The 18,022-nt window shown below is 43.0% G+C and overlaps 1 protein-coding gene across 4 annotated transcripts in view; it reads left to right on the forward strand.

Annotated features, from left to right (window-relative positions):
* The window catches only part of CENPU (centromere protein U), a 61,594-nt gene that overhangs the window by 8,548 nt on the left and 35,024 nt on the right, over positions 1-18,022 (forward strand). For 3 of the 4 annotated variants that reach the window (XM_068268799.1, XM_068268808.1, XM_068268818.1), the window contains exons 4-10: positions 373-424; positions 1,650-1,809; positions 9,881-10,010; positions 10,838-10,934; positions 12,099-12,224; positions 15,391-15,513; positions 16,736-16,858. In XM_068268799.1, the coding sequence (XP_068124900.1) occupies positions 373-424; positions 1,650-1,809; positions 9,881-10,010; positions 10,838-10,934; positions 12,099-12,224; positions 15,391-15,513; positions 16,736-16,858 (811 nt within the window). The remainder of the gene's footprint in view (positions 1-372; positions 425-1,649; positions 1,810-9,880; positions 10,011-10,837; positions 10,935-12,098; positions 12,225-15,390; positions 15,514-16,735; positions 16,859-18,022) is intronic. The other variant, XM_068268829.1, reaches the window with a different exon arrangement.

Genomic DNA, 18,022 nt, shown 5'->3' on the forward strand with positions numbered 1-18,022 from the left:
AAATCGCACACTAGCAAAGCAGTTTAATGTGAAGAAAGTATTGCAGTCTAATAAGACTAAGAGTCTGGCACAGTCTGCTTGGTGCACTAGATTCCTGATAAGGATTTGATCATGGGACCCTGTCTACATGTAGTTTATATGTTCCCCCTGTGTTTGTATGACTTTCCACCAGGCACCCTTATTCCCTAATTACCCAGACAATGACTGTGCCGAGAATAAGATTGTACGTTCCTTTTAGGGAACTGAGTGGAGTGAATTACTAGACAACACTTTGACAAATGTCATACAAATATAAAACATAAAGTATATAGTCACGTGTGCATTGTTTCACTGCAATAACAATACTGTATAATAATGTGTAGTTATTTACAGGAGACAAAGTGTTGTAGAAGAATATGCCAAAGACAGAGCGTCTGCTAGAAAGGTATGTTGTTTACACATCATTGTCTGAGACACTAGGAAATTGTCCGCAACACTGGTATATATATATATATATATATATATATAATATACATATACACACACATAGTCCTAAATCATCCAGCTGCAATAATTCATGTATTTTTCAGGCATATATAAATAAATATAATGAATTCAATGATAATCTATGCCAGCTTGGTGGGCATCAAATCAGAGCCCACCAGCGGTCGAACCCGGGTTCTGTACCTATATTTGACAGTGCAAAAAACTGTATACACACACACACACACACACACACACACACACACACACACACACACACACACACACACACACACACACACACACACACACACACACACACACACACACACACACACACACACACACACACACACACACACACACACACACACACACACACACACACACACACACACACACACACACACACACACACACAGCTAATAGTGATATGCAATATACATTCTAGACTGCACAAACCTAAGCAATTGATGGGAGCAGCCTATTGAAGTGCATAAAGAGGCTGGGAGTGAGAGTGGAAAAATAGGAAGATACTTAGCCCAGGATGAAGATAAGTCAAGCAGCTGGAGAATACTGGGGTCCCCTCAGACGTTCCACCAGGTTCGCGGGCGTCACCCTGCTTTGAAAGGAGGAGAGGACACCATTATAACACTCTACACTCAAAACACATGCTCAAAACAGGCTATAACACTGACAGCAATAAAAGTAACTGAAAAAAAAATCAGTGAATATGTACTCTAAGCTCAGCCAGTCCATTCAGACACCTGAAGTGAAAGGGACATGGAGGCTGCCATATTTATTTCCATTTAAACCATAAATAATTAATTCTTTCTAAGCAATACCAGTCGCCTGGCAGCCCTGCTGATCTATTTGTCTGCAGTAGTGTCTGAGTAACACCAGAAACAAGCATGCAGTTTATCAGTTTATCTTGTCAGATCTGACCAAGTCAGAAACACCCAATCTGCATATGCTTGTTCAGGGTCTATGGCTAAAAATATTAGAGGCAGAGGATCAGCAGGGCAGCCAGGCAACTGGTTGGTTTTGCTTAGAAAGAAATAATTATGTCATCCGCCACATCCCTCTCCCTTCAGTTTTCCTTTAAGTTGTACCTTTTTATACACCGTACAAACATGTGCTTGTTTTTTTTTTTTGTTTTGTTTTTTTTTTTATCTCTTCTCTTCCAGGCTGTGGGAACTCACACTGATAATGTCAAGAGTAAAAAGAGCGAGGCTAAGAAAGGGAGGTATGAACCTTTGAAAAACATGGTGCAAGATGCCGAATTCTCAACAATTTTAAAGGAGCCAGGGAGTGATCTGCAAGAGGATGTCTGTGAAGAGTCGTTCAGTGAGTAGACCTCTATACAATGCATAGGGGGAATTACATTTTATAGATAATTTTCCTTGCTGTATTGCTGGTTTGCAGAATCTGATCACTGATGTTGTGGAGCATTAAGGGCCAATTTACACTGTGAATGTTGCACTGAGCTTTAAAGCAGCAAGGTCAGCCATACTATGCCAGGAAAAAAAAACATATATAAGTAGATAAATATATACACACAAGACTGCGCAACATCCCTGATATAAGTCCTGCTTGTATACAAGATGCAATATCCTGAGGTAAATATCAGCACATATCAAAATGTCCTTTTTATCCAGCTTTTCAGTGGAATAATGGCTTGCTAGTAGCCTTGATTAAAATCATCGCCACCACACTGTGTGACTGGACTCTCACTTTTATCCAATGACCCCCTGTTAAGATGGGTCATAAGCGCTTCTGGGATACTCTCAGGCGATCCCCAGCCTATCACGATCCACTTTCCACTTATACAGCAGGATCTTCATAGAGATTGCACCTCAAAGTAAAGCACAAGGCCTCCCATAGCATAAAAACTTTTAATTTATTGAAAATTAAGTTAAAATTGCTCACTCACATGTTCCATGATGTCAAACAGGCACAGAGTTTTTATTGGGCTCTCCCCCACGCGGTGGCCAGTGGCTGGGCATAGACAAATGCTCGACCCATCAGTTCCCCACTCCGTCGGCTCGACCGCTGCACGCCTGGCTGCTACTTAGCTTTTTTACGCTATGCGAGGCCTTGTGCTTTACTTTGAGGCACAATCTCTGTCATTTGATCATTGGATAAGGGTGAGTGCCCAGTCACATGGATGTGGTGGCGGTGATTTTAATCAAGGCTACTAGCAAGCTATTATTCCACTGAAAAGCTGGATAAAAGGACATTTTGATATCTGCTGATATTTACCTCAGGTAAACAAGCAGGACTTCTATCAGGGATGTTGCGCAGTCTTATGTGTATAAGTTTTAGGTTTTATTGAAATATTTTAGAAATTGCACCAGCTCTTGCTGACTTGGATTGTTCCTCAACTGTACCTATCAGCGCAGTGAATTGGATAGAATAAGTAGATAAATACTTGCTCTACTTACATAACGGATGTATTGTACTGTCCGCGTTTTGATTTCAGTGAATTTTATATAGTAAATTCTATTCCTAGCATTTACCATCTTGATTCCATCTAAGTGAAGCCAAACCTGATGCCATTTCCTCCCTTCTACTAGAAACTGCACTGTAATCTGTGGCTTGCTTTGTGAACTAGTGTTGTCCGGATCATGAACGATTCGGATCTTTGATCCGAATCTATTTTATGAGTCGATCATCCGAATCATCAAAATGAGTGATTCGGATCGGAAAAGGGGCGGGGCCAGAAGCGACACGCCCCCTCTCAGCGGGCAGCGGGGTCCTGGAAGCAGAGCTGAGATGGATCGCTCTGTTGGATGGGAGGCAGCCTTGCAGGGACAGGTAGAGGGGACATGGGTGCCACTGCCAGATATGTGTAGAGCACACATACTGACTGCAATGTGCTGCTCATTATAGGCTGGCTGGCTGTTCCGTAGTTGTGCACAGTGATCACATTGGAAACTTTTGGCTCAGCACAGCTCAGTAACTTTGTAGGCACTGTGATTGCAGGCAGCGCAATATGATCCTTCCTCCTGCACTCGCTCTAAACAGCTGCACTTATCTTCTGGGAATGCTTTCCTTCACTGTGCGACATTTGCAGTCAAAGTACACAGATGAGCATATGGGTGAAATACATGTAAAGCATATGATTGCAGCATGTGGGTATTGTGTGCAAACATTTCTGCTCTCTGCTCGTCCCTCCTCTGTCCACTCCCTGCCCTCTGTCCATCTTCTCCCCTTCTCTGTGTGTCCACCCCCCTCCCCTTCTCCTGTCCACAGCAGGGAAAGACCTGTCCTGCTAGTCATTTCACCCCGAATGCTTCGGTAGTAAAATGATCCGAGATTCGGATCGAAGATCCGGATCTTTTCAATGATCCGATTCGAATCATCCGGATCATTGAAAAGATCCGAACTTCCCATCTCTATTGTGAACCTGTGAGCACAGCAAGATTAGGTTTCAGAAGCTTCACACTGCTCTGCCATTTAGCCAATCAGTGAGGAGCAGGAATGTGGGAGTGGCGATGACAATCTTCCCTCATGTCGCAATGTACCAAATAGATCCGGACAGAATGAGATGAAATTTATTACAGCTCAAGCATTTCTGATTAGAATGAAGAGCTTGCACTGCAGGGTAAAGGTGCTCATACATCAGAAGATTATGGGCAGATTCGATAGAGAGACAAACTTATCTTTAATCGAATCTGATTAGAGATACGTTTGTCTGTTCAACAAAGCTGCCCATATGCTGCAGGCCAATTCCCAAATAATTAAGATAAAAATTAAATTTTGTAAACCTTTATTTAACAGTAAAATGAACCTCCCTCCCCCCCCCCCCCCCCTTTGTATCCAGGCACCCAGAATCGCGATCCAAATTGCAGAAAATACTGTAGCATGTGTTTGCGGTTTTCATGTTTTTCATGCATTTGCGTTTTTTAAAAATGGTGGTAGGCTGATTTTGATGCAGTAACCCACTTATCAAAAATGTTGAACAATTATGGAGAAATAGCTAGGTGGTATTGTAGTATTTTCTACTGATAATGCTGTGAGTGTGACATGGCTAAAGCTTCTTTATGGTTTAATTGCTCTTTACAGAGAACCTGAAGTGAGAGTGATATGATGGCTTGCATATTTATTTCCTTTTAAACTTAACCACTTGCCTGGCTACCGTGCTGATCTTTCTGGCATTGGTAGTGTCTGAAACAAGGATGCGGCTAATCCAGTCAGACTTCAGTCAAAAACACCTGATCTGCTTGCTTGGGGTCTATGACTAAACGTATTGGAGTCAGAGGATCAGCAGGATAGCCAGGCAATTAACATTATTTAAAATGAAATAAATGTCAGCCTCCATATACCTCTCACTTTAGGTTTCCTTTAACTGATGCACAGTGCAGGTGATGGAATTTGACATGCTTCCCTGTGGGTCAGGTTTTTGTCTGTTCACACATTTAGTACAACACTGCAGACTCTGTGTTTTTATTATACACACATAAAGTACGTGAGTTAAAGCTTGTGTTAAAGTGTATTTTCTCTAAATTAAATCTGAACCCAGAATAGGCACTATACTCATTTCCTGGTAACCAGGGACCAAAAGAAACTTGAATTACTCCTTGCTTAACCACTTGAGGACCACAGTCTTTTCGCCCCTTAAAGAGACTCTGTAACGACAAAAAGATCCCCTGGGGGGTACTCACCTCGGGTGGGGGAAGCCTCAGGATCCTAATGAGGCTTCCCACGCCGTCCTCTGTCCCACGGAGGTCTCGCTGCAGCCCTCCGAACAGCCGGCGACTGTGCCGACTGTTCAATTCAATATTTACCTTTGCAGGCTCCAGCGGGGGCGCTGTGGCTGCTTTCGCTCCGAAGGAGGCGGAAATACCCGATCTCAGTCGGGTCCGCTCTACTGCGCAGGCGCCGGAGACTTGCGCCTGCGCAGTAGAGCGGACCCGACTGAGATCGGGTATTTCCGCCTCCTTCGGAGCGAAAGCAGCCAGAGCGCCTGCGCAGGAGCCTGCAAAGGTAAATATTACGTCACCGCTGTACGGAGGGCTACAGCGAGACCCCCGAGGGACGGCAGACGGCGTGGGAAGCCTCATTAGGATCCTGAGGCTTCCCCCATCCGAGGTGAGTACCCCCCAGGGGACGTTTTAACGTTACAGATTCTCTTTAAGGACCAGAGCCTTTTTCTCCATTCAGACCACTGCAGCTTTCACGGTTTATTGCTCGGTCATACAACCTACCACCTAAAGGAATTTTACCTCCTTTTCTTGTCACTAATACAGCTTTCTTTTGCTGCTATTTGATTGCTGCTGCGAGTTTTAGTTTTTATTATATTCATCAAAAAAGACATGAATTTTGGCAAAAAAATGACTTTTTTAACTTGCTGTGCTGACATTTTTCAAATAAAGTAAAATTTCCTATACATTTGAGCGCGAAAGTTATTCTGCTACATGTCTTTGATAAAAAAAAAAAAAAACCATTCAGTGTATATTTATTGGATTGGGTAAAAGTTATAGTGTTTACAAACTATGGTGCCAAAAGTGAATTTTCCCATTTTCAAGCATCTCTGACTTTTCTGCGCACCTGTCAGGTTTCATGAGGGGCTAAAATTCCAGGATAGTACAAATACCCCCCAAATGACCCCATTTTGGAAAGAAGACATCCCAAAGTATTCAGTGAGAGGCATGGTGAGTTCATAGAAGATTTTATTTTTTGTCACAAGTTAGCGGAAAATGACACTTTCTGACAAAAAAAAGAAAAAAAAAAGTTTCCATTTCTTCTAACTTGCGACAAAAAAAAATGAAATCTGCCACGGACTCACTATGCTCCTCTCTGAATACCTTGAAGTGTCTACTTTCTAAAATGGGGTCATTTGTGGGGTGTGTTCACTGTCCTGGCATTTTGGGGGGTGCCTAATTGTAAGCACCCCTGTAAAGCCTAAAGATGCTCATTGGACTTTTGGCCCCTTAGCGCAGTTAGGCTGCAAAAAAGTGCCACACATGTGGTATTGCCGTACTCAGGAGAAGTAGTATAATGTGTTTTGGGGTGTATTTTTACACATACCCATGCTGGGTGGGAGAAATATCTCCGTAAATGACAATTGTTTTATTTTTTTTACACACAATTGTCTATTTATAGAGATATTTCTCCCACTCAGCATGGGTATGTGGAAAAATACACCCCAAAACACATTATACTACTTCTCCTGAGTACGGCGATACCACATGTGTGGCACTTTTTTGCACCCTAACTGCGCTAAGGGGCCCAAAGTTCAATGAGTACCTTTAGGATTTCACAGGTCATTTTGAGAAATTTCGTTTCAAGACTACTCCTCACGGTTTAGGGCCCCTAAAATGCCAGGACAGTATAGGAACCCCACAAATTACCCCATTTTAGAAAGAAGACACCCCAAGGTATTCCGTTGGAGGATGGTGAGTTCATAGAAGATTTTTTTTTTTTTTGTCACAAGTTAGCGGAAATTGATTTTAATTGTTTTTTTTCACAAAGTGTAATTTTCCGCTAACTTGTGACAAAAAATAAAATCTTCTATGAACTCACCATACTCCTAACGGAATACCTTGGGGTGTCTTCTTTCTAAAATGGGGTCATTTGTGGGGTTCCTATACTGCCCTGGCATTTTAGGGGCCCTAAACCGTGAGGAGTAGTCTTGAAACCAAATGTCGCAAAATGACCTGTGAAATCCTAAAGGTACTCATTGGACTTTGGGCCTCTTAGCGCACTTAGGGTGCAAAAAAGTGCCACACGTGGTACCGCCGTACTCAGGAGAAGTAGTATAATGTGTTTTGGGGTGTATTTTTACACACACCCATGCTGGGTGGGAGAAATATCTCTGTAAATGACAATTGTTTGATTTTTTTTACACACAATTGTCCTTTTACAGAGATATTTCTCCCACCCAGCATGGGTATGTGTAAAAATACACCCCAAAACACAATATACTACTTCTTCTGAGTACGGCGATACCACATGTGTGACACTTTTTTGCAACCTAGGTGCGCTAAGGGGCCTAACGTCCTATTCACAGGTCATTTTGAGGCATTTGGATTCTAGACTACTGCTCACGGTTTAGGGCCCCTAAAATGCCAGGGCAGTATAGGAACCCCACAAGTGACCCCATTTTAGAAAGAAGACACCCCAAGGTATTCTGTTAGGAGTATGGTGAGTTCATAGAAGATTTTATTTTTTGTCACAAGTTAGTGAAAAATGGCACTTTGTGAAAAAAAACAATAAAAATCTAATTTCCGCTAACTTTTGACAAAAAATAAAATCTTCTATGAACTCATCATACACCTAACAGAATACCTTGGGGTGTCTTCTTTCTAAAATGGGGTCACTTGTGGGGTTCCTATACTGCCCTGGCATTTTACGGGCCCAAAACTGTGAGTAGTCTGGAAACCAAATTTCTCAAAATGACTGATCAGGGGTATAACCATCTGCAAATTTTGATGACAGGTGGTCTATGAGGGGGCAAATTTTGTAGAACCGGTCATAAGCAGGGTGGCCTCTTAGATGACAGGATGTTTTGGGCCTGATCTGATGGATAGGAGTGCTAGGGGGGTGACAGGAGGTGATTGATGGGTGTCTCAGGGGGCGGTTAGAGGGGAAAATAGATGCAATCAATGCACTGGGGAGGTGATCCGAAGGGGGTCTGAGGGGGACCTGAGGGTTTGGCCGAGTGATCAGGAGCCCACACGGGGCAAATTAGGGCCTGATCTGATGAGTAGGTGTGCTAGGGGGTGACAGGAGGTGATTGATGGGTGTCTCAAGGTGTGATTAGAGGGGGGAAATAGATGCAAGCAATGCACTAGCGAGGTGATCAGGGCTGGGGTCTGAGGGCAATCTGAGCGTGTGGGCGGGTGATTGGGTGCCCGCAAGGGGCAGATTAGGGTCTAATCTGATGGGTAACAGTGACAGGTGGTGATAGGGGGTGATTGATGGGTAATTAGTGGGTGTTTAGAGGAGAGAAGAGATGTAAACACTGCACTTGGGAGGTGATCTGATGTCGGATCTGCGGGCGATCTATTGGTGTGGGTGGGTGATCAGATTGCCCGCAAGGGGCAGGTTAGGGGCTGATTGATGGGTGGCAGTGACAGGGGGTGATTGATGGGTGGCAGTGACAGGGGGTGATTGATAGGTGATTGACAGGTGATCAGTGGGTTATTACAGGGAATAACAGATGTAAATATTGCACTGGCGAATTGATAAAGGGGGGTCTGAGGGCAATCTGAGCGTGTGGGCGGGTGATTGGGTGCCCGCAAGGGGTAGATTAGGGTCTAATCTGATGGGTAACAGTGACAGGTGGTGATAGGGGGTGATTGATAGGTGATTGATGGGTAATTTAGTGGGTGTTTAGAGGAGAGAAGAGATGTAAACACTGCACTTGGGAGGTGATCTGATGTCGGATCTGCGGGCGATCTATTGGTGTGGGTGATCAGATTGCCCGCAAGGGGCAGGTTAGGGGCTGATTGATGGGTAGCAGTGACAGGGGGTGATTGACTGGTGATTGACTGGTGATTGACTGGTGATTGACTGGTGATTGACGGGTGATTGACGGGTGATTGACGGGTGATTGACGGGTGATTGACGGGTGATTGACGGGTGATTGACGGGTGATTGACGGGTGATTGACGGGTGATTGACGGGTGATTGACGGGTGATTGACGGGTGATTGACTGGTGATTGACGGGTGATTGACAGGTGATTGACAGGTGATTGACAGGTGATCAGGGGGGATAGATGCATACAGTACACGGGGGGGGGGGGGGGTCTGGGGAGAATCTGAGGGGTGGGGGGTGATCAGGAGGGGGCAGTGGGCAGGGGGGGGATAAAAAAAAAATAGCGTTGACAGATAGTGACAGGGAGTGATTGATGGGTGATTAGGGGGGTGACTGGGTGCAAACAGTGGTCTGGGGGGTGGGCAGGGGGGGGGTCTGAGGGGTGCTGTGGGCGATCAGGGGGCAGGAAATCAGTGTGCTTGGGTGCAGACTAGGGTGGCTGCAGCCTGCCCTGGTGGTCCCTCGGACACTGGGACCACCAGGGCAGGAGGCAGCCAGTATAATAGGCTTTGTATACATTACAAAGCCTATTATACAATGTAAATGCGGCGATCCGGGTGCTAGTAACCCGCCGGCGCTTCCGAACGGCCGGCGGGTTACTACGAGCGGTGGGCGGAGCCAGTCCCCAGCGGCTGATCGCGTCACGAATGACGCAATCGCCGCATAGCCACTCCCGCAGCCGCCCCCGCCGATGGGCGTATTGCGGTCGTTTGGGCCCAGTCTTTGCCGCCGCCCATCAGCTGGGGGCGGTCGGCAAGTGGTTAAAAAACTAAGCTAAATATAATTTTTATTCTCTCAGCTACATTCATACAGAAGCGGATCTGTTTAAAACTTCAATCTTTTTACAATGTTTTTATTCTCTTGTTCTCTAGATCCTCCCTTACATAGCACTGCGGTGTACAGTGATGATGAACTTCTGCCAGAGAGCAATAAGGAACACAAAGAGGCACCAAAGATGGCACCGCCAGCTCCAGCTGTCAGCAAAAGGAATAGTAATGTCGGGTAATGCATGTGCGATATACAAAATAGTCAGCTTGGAAGCATTAAAGTGTACCTGACATGAAGGCTTCTCCTGTATTTATACTTACCTGGGGCTCACTCATGCCCCATGAGGTCTGTGAAGATCCTCGCCGTCCTCAGCCCCTCCATTTTGCAGCTCTCTGGCACAGTACTCCGGTCAGTCGTGCCCCTTCAGTGCATACGCAGCTCGGCCGCGAGTGCGCCCCCGTCATGCTCCCGTGTAGTACTACTGTGCAGGTGCAGAATTCTCCCAGCAGCGGGAGCGTGACGGGAGGCGCGCATGTGGCCGAGCCGTGCATGTGCTAAAGAGCTTGATTATCGGGCCGCATAGCGGCAGTACGGAGGGGCCAATGAACCCCAAGTAATTAAAAATACAAGATAAGCTTTTGTCTCAAGTTCACTTTAAATTAACTTCTCCATTGGAGTAAATAAGGCCATACAAGCTAACCCTGGAATTCTAGTAAATCATCATGTTCATAATAAAATCTGCACACTTAAAGTGTATCCGAGGGGCAGATGGGACACAGAGGCATGCTCCCTGGTCCATGACATGCTTCGATGTCCCCTATGCACCGCTCTCTGACACCCCCCCCCCCCCCTGCTGCTGGCCCCTGCATGTGGCACTATAGCAACAACCTGCAGGCCACACGAAATGAACTGTAGAAAGTTTTGGGGGCCACCGGCAATGGCTTGTCGGGCAGCATTTGGCCCCTGGGCCAGACTTTGGACATGCCTGCATTATTGAAACCTTACACATTTTCTTCAGGTGATATAAATTGTTTAAAATGTTTTTTACTTACCTGTTTTAGTGTCAGGCAAAGCAGAATTTTGGAGAAATACAAAACTGTGGCCTTTAGAGAAAACAGCTCAACTGGACCTGATGCGCCTGTACAACAAACCAGGAAGGTGTGTAAAATGTTGAAAAAGTGGATTTTTCTTTCCTTTTAGTTGTTCGATGTTTTTTGTTTTTTTTTTTATTTGCCTCAACACAAACTTTGCATTTTATATAATTTTTTTTTTTTTTGTAAATGTTCTGTCATAGAGCTGCACACGTAGGTTAGTCAGAACAGAAAAAGAACAAAAGAAGAGGGGACATTCTGAAAGGGAGACTACATTTATTTCTGCATTAAAGGGAACCTAAACTGAGAAGGATATGGATTTTTTTTCCTTTTAAAATACCAGTTGCCTGACTGTCCTGCTGATCCTGTGTTTCTAATACTTTCAGCCACAGCCCCTTAACAAGCATGCAAATCAGGTGCTCTGACTGAAGTCAGACTGGATTAGCTGCATGTTTGTTTCAGGTGTGTGATTCAGCCACTACTGCAGCAGTAGAGATCAGCAGGACAGCCAGGCATCGGGTATTGTTTAAAAGGAAACATCCATTTACCTCTCAGTTAAGGTTCCCTTTAAGGGTTAATAGGTAGGGCAAGCTATAATTTACTAAGTAACTGTTATTTCACCACCATGGGGCGCATAGTAGACTGCTCAAAAAAATAAAAAATAAAGGTAACACAAAAATTAGACATCCTTGATTTGAAAGGAATTAAATATTGAAATATTCTTATCTTATTAAATACATAGTTCTTTACATAGTTTAATTTGCTGACAACAAAATCAAGCAAAAATTATCGATGGAAATCCAAATTTATCGACCCATGGAGGTCTGGATTCGGAGTCGGACTGAAAATTAAAGTGGGAAAAAAACACTACAGGCTGATCCAACTTTGTCCTTTGAAACAAGTGAAAATGAGGCTCAGTAGTGTGCGTGACCTCCATGTGCCTGTATGACCTCCTTACAACGCCTGGGCATGCTCCTGGTGAGGTGGCAGATGGTCTCCTGAGGGATCTCCTCCCAGACCTGGACTAAAGCATCCACCAACTCCTGTTGGGCTGTAAGCAAAACCCCCACCTGTGGATGTCGGGCCCTCATAACACATTCATGGAGTCTGTTTCGGACCGTTTAGCAGACACGCACATTTGTGGCCTGCTGCAATCTTACTGGCGAGCTGATTTGAGCAGTTTTGGCACAGTTTATTTAATGTTATTTATGTATTTCATTACAATTTTCAGATGCCTCAAAAGCCAGCAACAGAGTTGGAGTCTTCTGGAAATATTGACTCTCAAGAAGTTGCAACAGAAGAGAAGCAACAGATGTCATCAACACAGTCTCCCACACCAGAACCTGCAGCAAAAAAGGTTCATAGCTCATCATACAGTATATAAATAGTTTGACTGCAGTGCTAAAAGCCCTTAAACCTGGCATGGACAGTATCTGAGTCTGTATGTACGTCCCATCTTTTCTCAGAGTGCTCTGTTTTCCTCCCATACATTTTTTCTCCTTGAAATCTAGTTCCATTCTTGCTTAAAGGGAACTTTGCATAAACGTATTTAAACTTTGTCGTACGAACTTCATGCTTAATTAATTGTGTGGGTGTTGGGGGTTAGGAAGGCATTTACTTAAGGGGGGTGCTCAATAGCCCCTATTTATATGGAGGCCTACATTTTCATTTCTATGGAGTTCTGCAGCACAGAGACATTATGATTATTATTATTGATTTCTATAGCGCCAGCATCTTCCGTGGCATATAGAGTAAAACAATACAACAGATAATACAAGACAATGGCCTCAATTCACTAAACTTATCTCCTGTCTTTAATAACTCTTCTAGAGTTGTTACCATGGTGATAAGGCATGTAGTATTCAGGAAACATTTTACCTCAGGCAAGCCTAAAGTTAACTCTTCTGTCTTTAAATTAACTCTCCAATCCTTAAAATAACTCCAGAGTTAAAGACAAGCTGTTAATTAGCTGCATGTGAAAATAACTACAGAGGAGGTAAATTAACTACAGAGGAGGTAAATTAACTACAGGAGAGGTAACTTAAGGAATGAAGAGGTAAGATAACTCTCTCACGTGTGGAGGTAAGTTTTCTCTTGCCTTATTATCTCTAGCATGATCTTAGTGAATTGAGGCCAAGCTGTTTATTAACTGTGTGTGAAAATAACTACAGAGGAGGTAAATTAACTATAGAGGAGGTAAATTAACTACAGAAGAGGTAACTTAAGGAATGAAGAGATAAAATAACTCTCACTGTGTGGAGGCAAGTTTTCTCTTGCCTTGTTATCTCCAGCATGATCTTAGTGAATTGAGGCCAATGTTCGATTAGCACTGATGCAGTGAACAATTAACTACAGATTTTTACACAGAGGTGGCAGGTATGCATACACATTACTCAGCATTGAGAGTCAAAAGTGGAAGAGAGCTAGGACAGTAGGTAAGGAGAAGCTGTGTATGAGATGGTAGAAATGATCATCAGTGGCTGAAGTGTCCTAGGTAGGAGGGTATGCTTGCCTGAAGAGGTAAGTTTTCAGATTGCGCCTAAAAATAGTAAGTGTGGGTGAGTGGCGGATGTGTTGAGGGAGAGTGTTCCAGAGGAGGTGGAGAGGACCGAGAAAAGTCTTGTAAGCGGGAATGAGAAGAGGTGACCAGAGAATATTGTTAGTAGAGTAAAGATTGCGTGTATGATGGGGTCTGGAAATCCGTTTATTTAGATAGGAAGGAGCTAGGTTGTGGAGAGCTTTGTAGGCAAGGGTAAGGTTTTTAAATTCTATCCCTTGTATAACTGGCAGTCAGTGAAGAGACTGACAGTGTGGTAGGGCTGGAGAAGAGGGAGGAGAGGTGGATGAGTCCTGCATAGAAAATGGAGTCCTCCATGTAGACTGGGGAGGGCGGAGTAGTGGGCTACTGGGAGATCCCTGTAAAGTAAGTAAATGCCTGCTGCACCCACAAAGCCGAGACCATTAAAGATCTTCACTTACAGGGAGGTTTGTTTGTGAAGTTTTCTGCACTTGGGAGCACCCAGGTGCGAGTATACAAATTAAATTTTCTGTAATTTTTGTTTTATAGTTTACACTATTGAGAATTACCATTTCATTTGAAAAAGTACAGTGAATATGTTGACCCTTTATAAATCAGTAATAATAAGTGTTTGGTGGCCTTCCCAAATATTAGAATTCAGGTTTTTGAATTCTTCCCATGGCCATAGATGTATAAAACCAAGCACCTAAGCCTGCAGACTACTTCTATAAACATCTGTAAAAGAATGGGTTGCTCTTAGGAGCTCGGTGAATTCCATCATTTTACTGGATGTCCATTTGTGAAATTTCCTCACTACCAAATATTCCATAACCAACTGTTAGTGGTATTATAACAAAGTGGAAGCAATTGGGAACAGCAGCAATTTAGCAATTAAGTTGTAGGCCACATAAAATCTTAGAGCATGGACCCACACATTGCGCTGAAGAGTAATTGCCTACAGACCTCCATACTTCATATGGCCTTCAGATTAGCTCAAGAACAGTGTGTAGAGTGCTTCATGGAATCGGGATTCCCTGACTAAGCAGCTGCATCTTAGCCTTATATCACCAAGTGCAATACAATGCATGTGATGTAGTCGTGTAAAGCAGACCGCTACTGAACTCTAGAGCAGTGAAGAGGTGTACTGTGCAGTGACAAATCGTGCTTCTCTGGCATTCCGATGGACAAGTCTGGGTGTGATGGATGCCAAGATAACGGTACTTGCCTCACATTTTGGTCGAAGAAGATTATGATGAGTAGTTGTTTTTCAGGGGTTAAGCTTGGCCCCTTACAATGCTTCAGGATACCAAGACATTTTGGATAATTCTATGATACCAGCTTTGTGGAAATAATTTGGGGATGGACCCTTAGTGTTCCAACATGACCCCCCAACAATGCACAAAGCCAGGTCCATAAAGACATGGATGAGTGTATTTGGTGTGGAGGAACTTGACTTGTGTCAACTCACAACCAGGGGGGGGGGGGGGGGTCAGCCAGAAAAACAAGCTGGAGAAAGTCAGGTGCAAAGGGGGAAATGGGGCAAAGAGGAGGAAAGGCGGTCTAACACAGTAGCAGGCTGGCATAGCAGATAAGTCACCGCTGTTCCCTTCCAGCCTCTATACCTCCTCTGCTCTTTGTCTCAGCTGGCTTGGCTCTTAGAGCTACAGGATGGGTATGATCAGGATTTGGCCAGCCGGGTTCAGCTATTTCCTGTTTTGGACAGCCAAAGTTCAAAAATTTGTCATATGATGATTTTTTTATTGGCCACATGAGCCAACCACCTATGGGATTCCCAATCCGCTCTCTCCTGGTCTTAGTTTAGCAAATCATATGTAGACCTTCTGCTTCTGCCTGGCTTTTATATCCATTTCACTTTGTTTGGTTGAGGAGACGCCAGTCTTTAACGTGGAAGGTTTTGCAGTGTTACTGACTAGCTGATTTATTAAGTCTTTGCACAGGCCAATAGCAAATTGACATCACTTATGTATTTCATTCCAATTTTCAGATGCCACAAAAAACAAGACAACCTATTCATGAGTCACAATCTTCTGAAAATAACAACTATTCTGAAGTTGCAACACAAAAAAAGAAACAACCGTTTACCCTGCCTGAACCTGCCCTAAGTAAGGTACATAGCTTGTTTTTCTATATCTAGCCAAGACAATGGCCTCAATTCACTAAACTTATCTCCTGTCTTTAATAACTCTTCTAGAGTTGTTACCATGGTGATAAGGCATGTAGGCCTCAATTCACTAAGATCATGCTAGAGATAAGGCAAGAGAAAACTTACCTCCACACGTGAGAGCGTTATCTTACCTCTTCATTCCTTAAGTTACCTCTCCTGTAGTTAATTTACCTCCTCTGTAGTTAATTTACCTCCTCTGTAGTTAATTTACCTCCTCTGTAGTTATTTTCACATGCAGCTAATTAACAGCCTGTCTTTAACTCTGGAGTTATTTTAAGGATTGGAGAGTTAATTTAAAGACAGAAGAGTTAACTTTAGGCTTGCCTGAGGTAAAATGTTTCCTGAATACTACATGCCTTATCGCCATGGTAACAACTCTAGAAGAGTTATTAAAGACAGGAGATAAGTTTAGTGAATTGAGGCCGCAGTATTCAGGAAACATTTTACCTCAGGCAAGCCTAAAGTTAACTCTTCTGTCTTTAAATTAACTCTCCAATCCTTAAAATAACTCCAGAGTTAAAGACAGGCTGTTAATTAGCTGCATGTGAAAATAACTACAGAGGAGGTAAATTAACTACAGAGGAGGTAAATTAACTACAGAGGAGGTAACTTAAAGGAGAACTGTAGTGAGAGGTATATGGAGGCTGCCATATTTGTTTCCATTTAAGCAATACCAGTTGCTTGGCTATCCTCTGCCGCTAATACTTTCAGCCATAGGCCCTGAACAAGCATACAGGAGATCAGTTGTTTCTGACAATTTTGACAGATATGGCAAGATTAGCTGCATGCTTGTTTCTGGTGTGATTCAGGCACTTCTTCAGCCAAATAGACCAGCAGGGCTGCCAGGCAACTGGTATTGCTTAAAAGGAAATAAATATGGCAGCCTCGATATACCTCTCACTACAGTTCTCCTTTAAAGAATGAAGAGGTAAGATAACTCTCTCACGTGTGGAGGTAAGTTTTTTCTCTTGCCTTATTATCTCTAGCATGATCTTAGTGAATTGAGGCCACTGTCTGCATGGAATGTGTATGTACCTCCCATGTTTTCTCCATCTTTTTAATTGACTCTGGTTGGCTGAGGAGATGTCACTCTGCTAATGTAGAATAAGGTAAGTGGAAGGTCTGGCAGTGTTATTTGTTAAGTCTTTCTTTGCACAATTTTCAGATGCCACAAAAACGAACATCTGTGCAAGAGTTGGAGTCTTCTGAAAATATTGACTCTCAAGAAGTTGCAACAGAAGAAGAGGAGCAACAAATGTCTTCCCCACCAGAACCTGCACCACATAAGGTACATGGTTCATTATTGTAAGGTGCTAGAGGATCTTATTTTTGGCCAGGACACTATCTGTATTGTGTTTGTATGTTCTTCCCATCTTTTCTCAGAGGACTTTGGTTTAAAGTAGACCCAAATTAAAAATACAAGATTTCAGAAATAAAATCTATTTTCTAAATTATAATAATAAATAGCAGCCTTTTTTTCAGCTGCATGATGACAAATATAAAATATTTTACATTTATTGTAGGAACCCCTCCCTTCCTTTCATATTGCCGGGACAGAATCCGGCAGACTGGTGGAGTAGGAGGTGTCCGGCAAAGGAGGAATTGCTAATGGCTGCCATCTGTATAACCCTAGTTATGCAAAGAGGAGGGTGAAAAGCTGGCACTGAAATGCTCATAGGCTTGAAGTGTTTATTTATCTTTGTATGTGTCAGAGTGGTGCAACTAAATATTTTGAATTAAAAAAATGTTTGGTTTGGGTCCGCTTTAACTTCCACAGCCCAAAAAGAAGCTAAGATAAAGTGAAGTTCTGTTCTTGCTTAAATGGAATCTGAAGTGAAAATAAACTTCTGAGACAATGATTTGTATGTGTGTGGTACAGCTAATAAATAGAACATTAGTAGCACAGATAGGAGTCTCATATTGTTTTTAGTACAGGGAGAGTCAAGAAACTTCAGTTGTTATCTATTTAAAAGAGCCTCTCTGAGCTCTCGGGCCCAACTTGGGTTGCTTTTTTCTGGAGCACTATAAATTAAAAAAAACTGATTTAGATAAGATTTGTACTGCAGTGAAGTTGAAAGGATCCTTAGCTGTGCTTGTTTTATAGTTTAAAATACAAAGTGTGTAATTGCAAATATGACAGAATTATGCAATGTAATAAAAAAAGCTTTATATCTAAAAATTGAGATGATTTTATTTGCTACTAATGTTCTATTAGTTATCAGTGCTACACATACAAATCATTACACCATACTTTTTTTTTTCTTCTTCTTCTTCTTCAACTTTAGTGTCCCTTTAACCACTTCACCACTGAGGGGTTTTACCCCTTGAACACCAGAGCAGTTTTCACCTTTCAGCGCTCCGTCCATTCATTAGTCTATAACTTTATTATTACTTATCGCAATGAAATGAACTATATCTTGTATTTTTCACCACCACTTAGGCTTTCTTTAGG

This window comes from Hyperolius riggenbachi, chromosome 1, assembly GCF_040937935.1.
Source record: "Hyperolius riggenbachi isolate aHypRig1 chromosome 1, aHypRig1.pri, whole genome shotgun sequence".
NCBI classification, from domain to species: Eukaryota; Metazoa; Chordata; class Amphibia; order Anura; family Hyperoliidae; genus Hyperolius; species Hyperolius riggenbachi.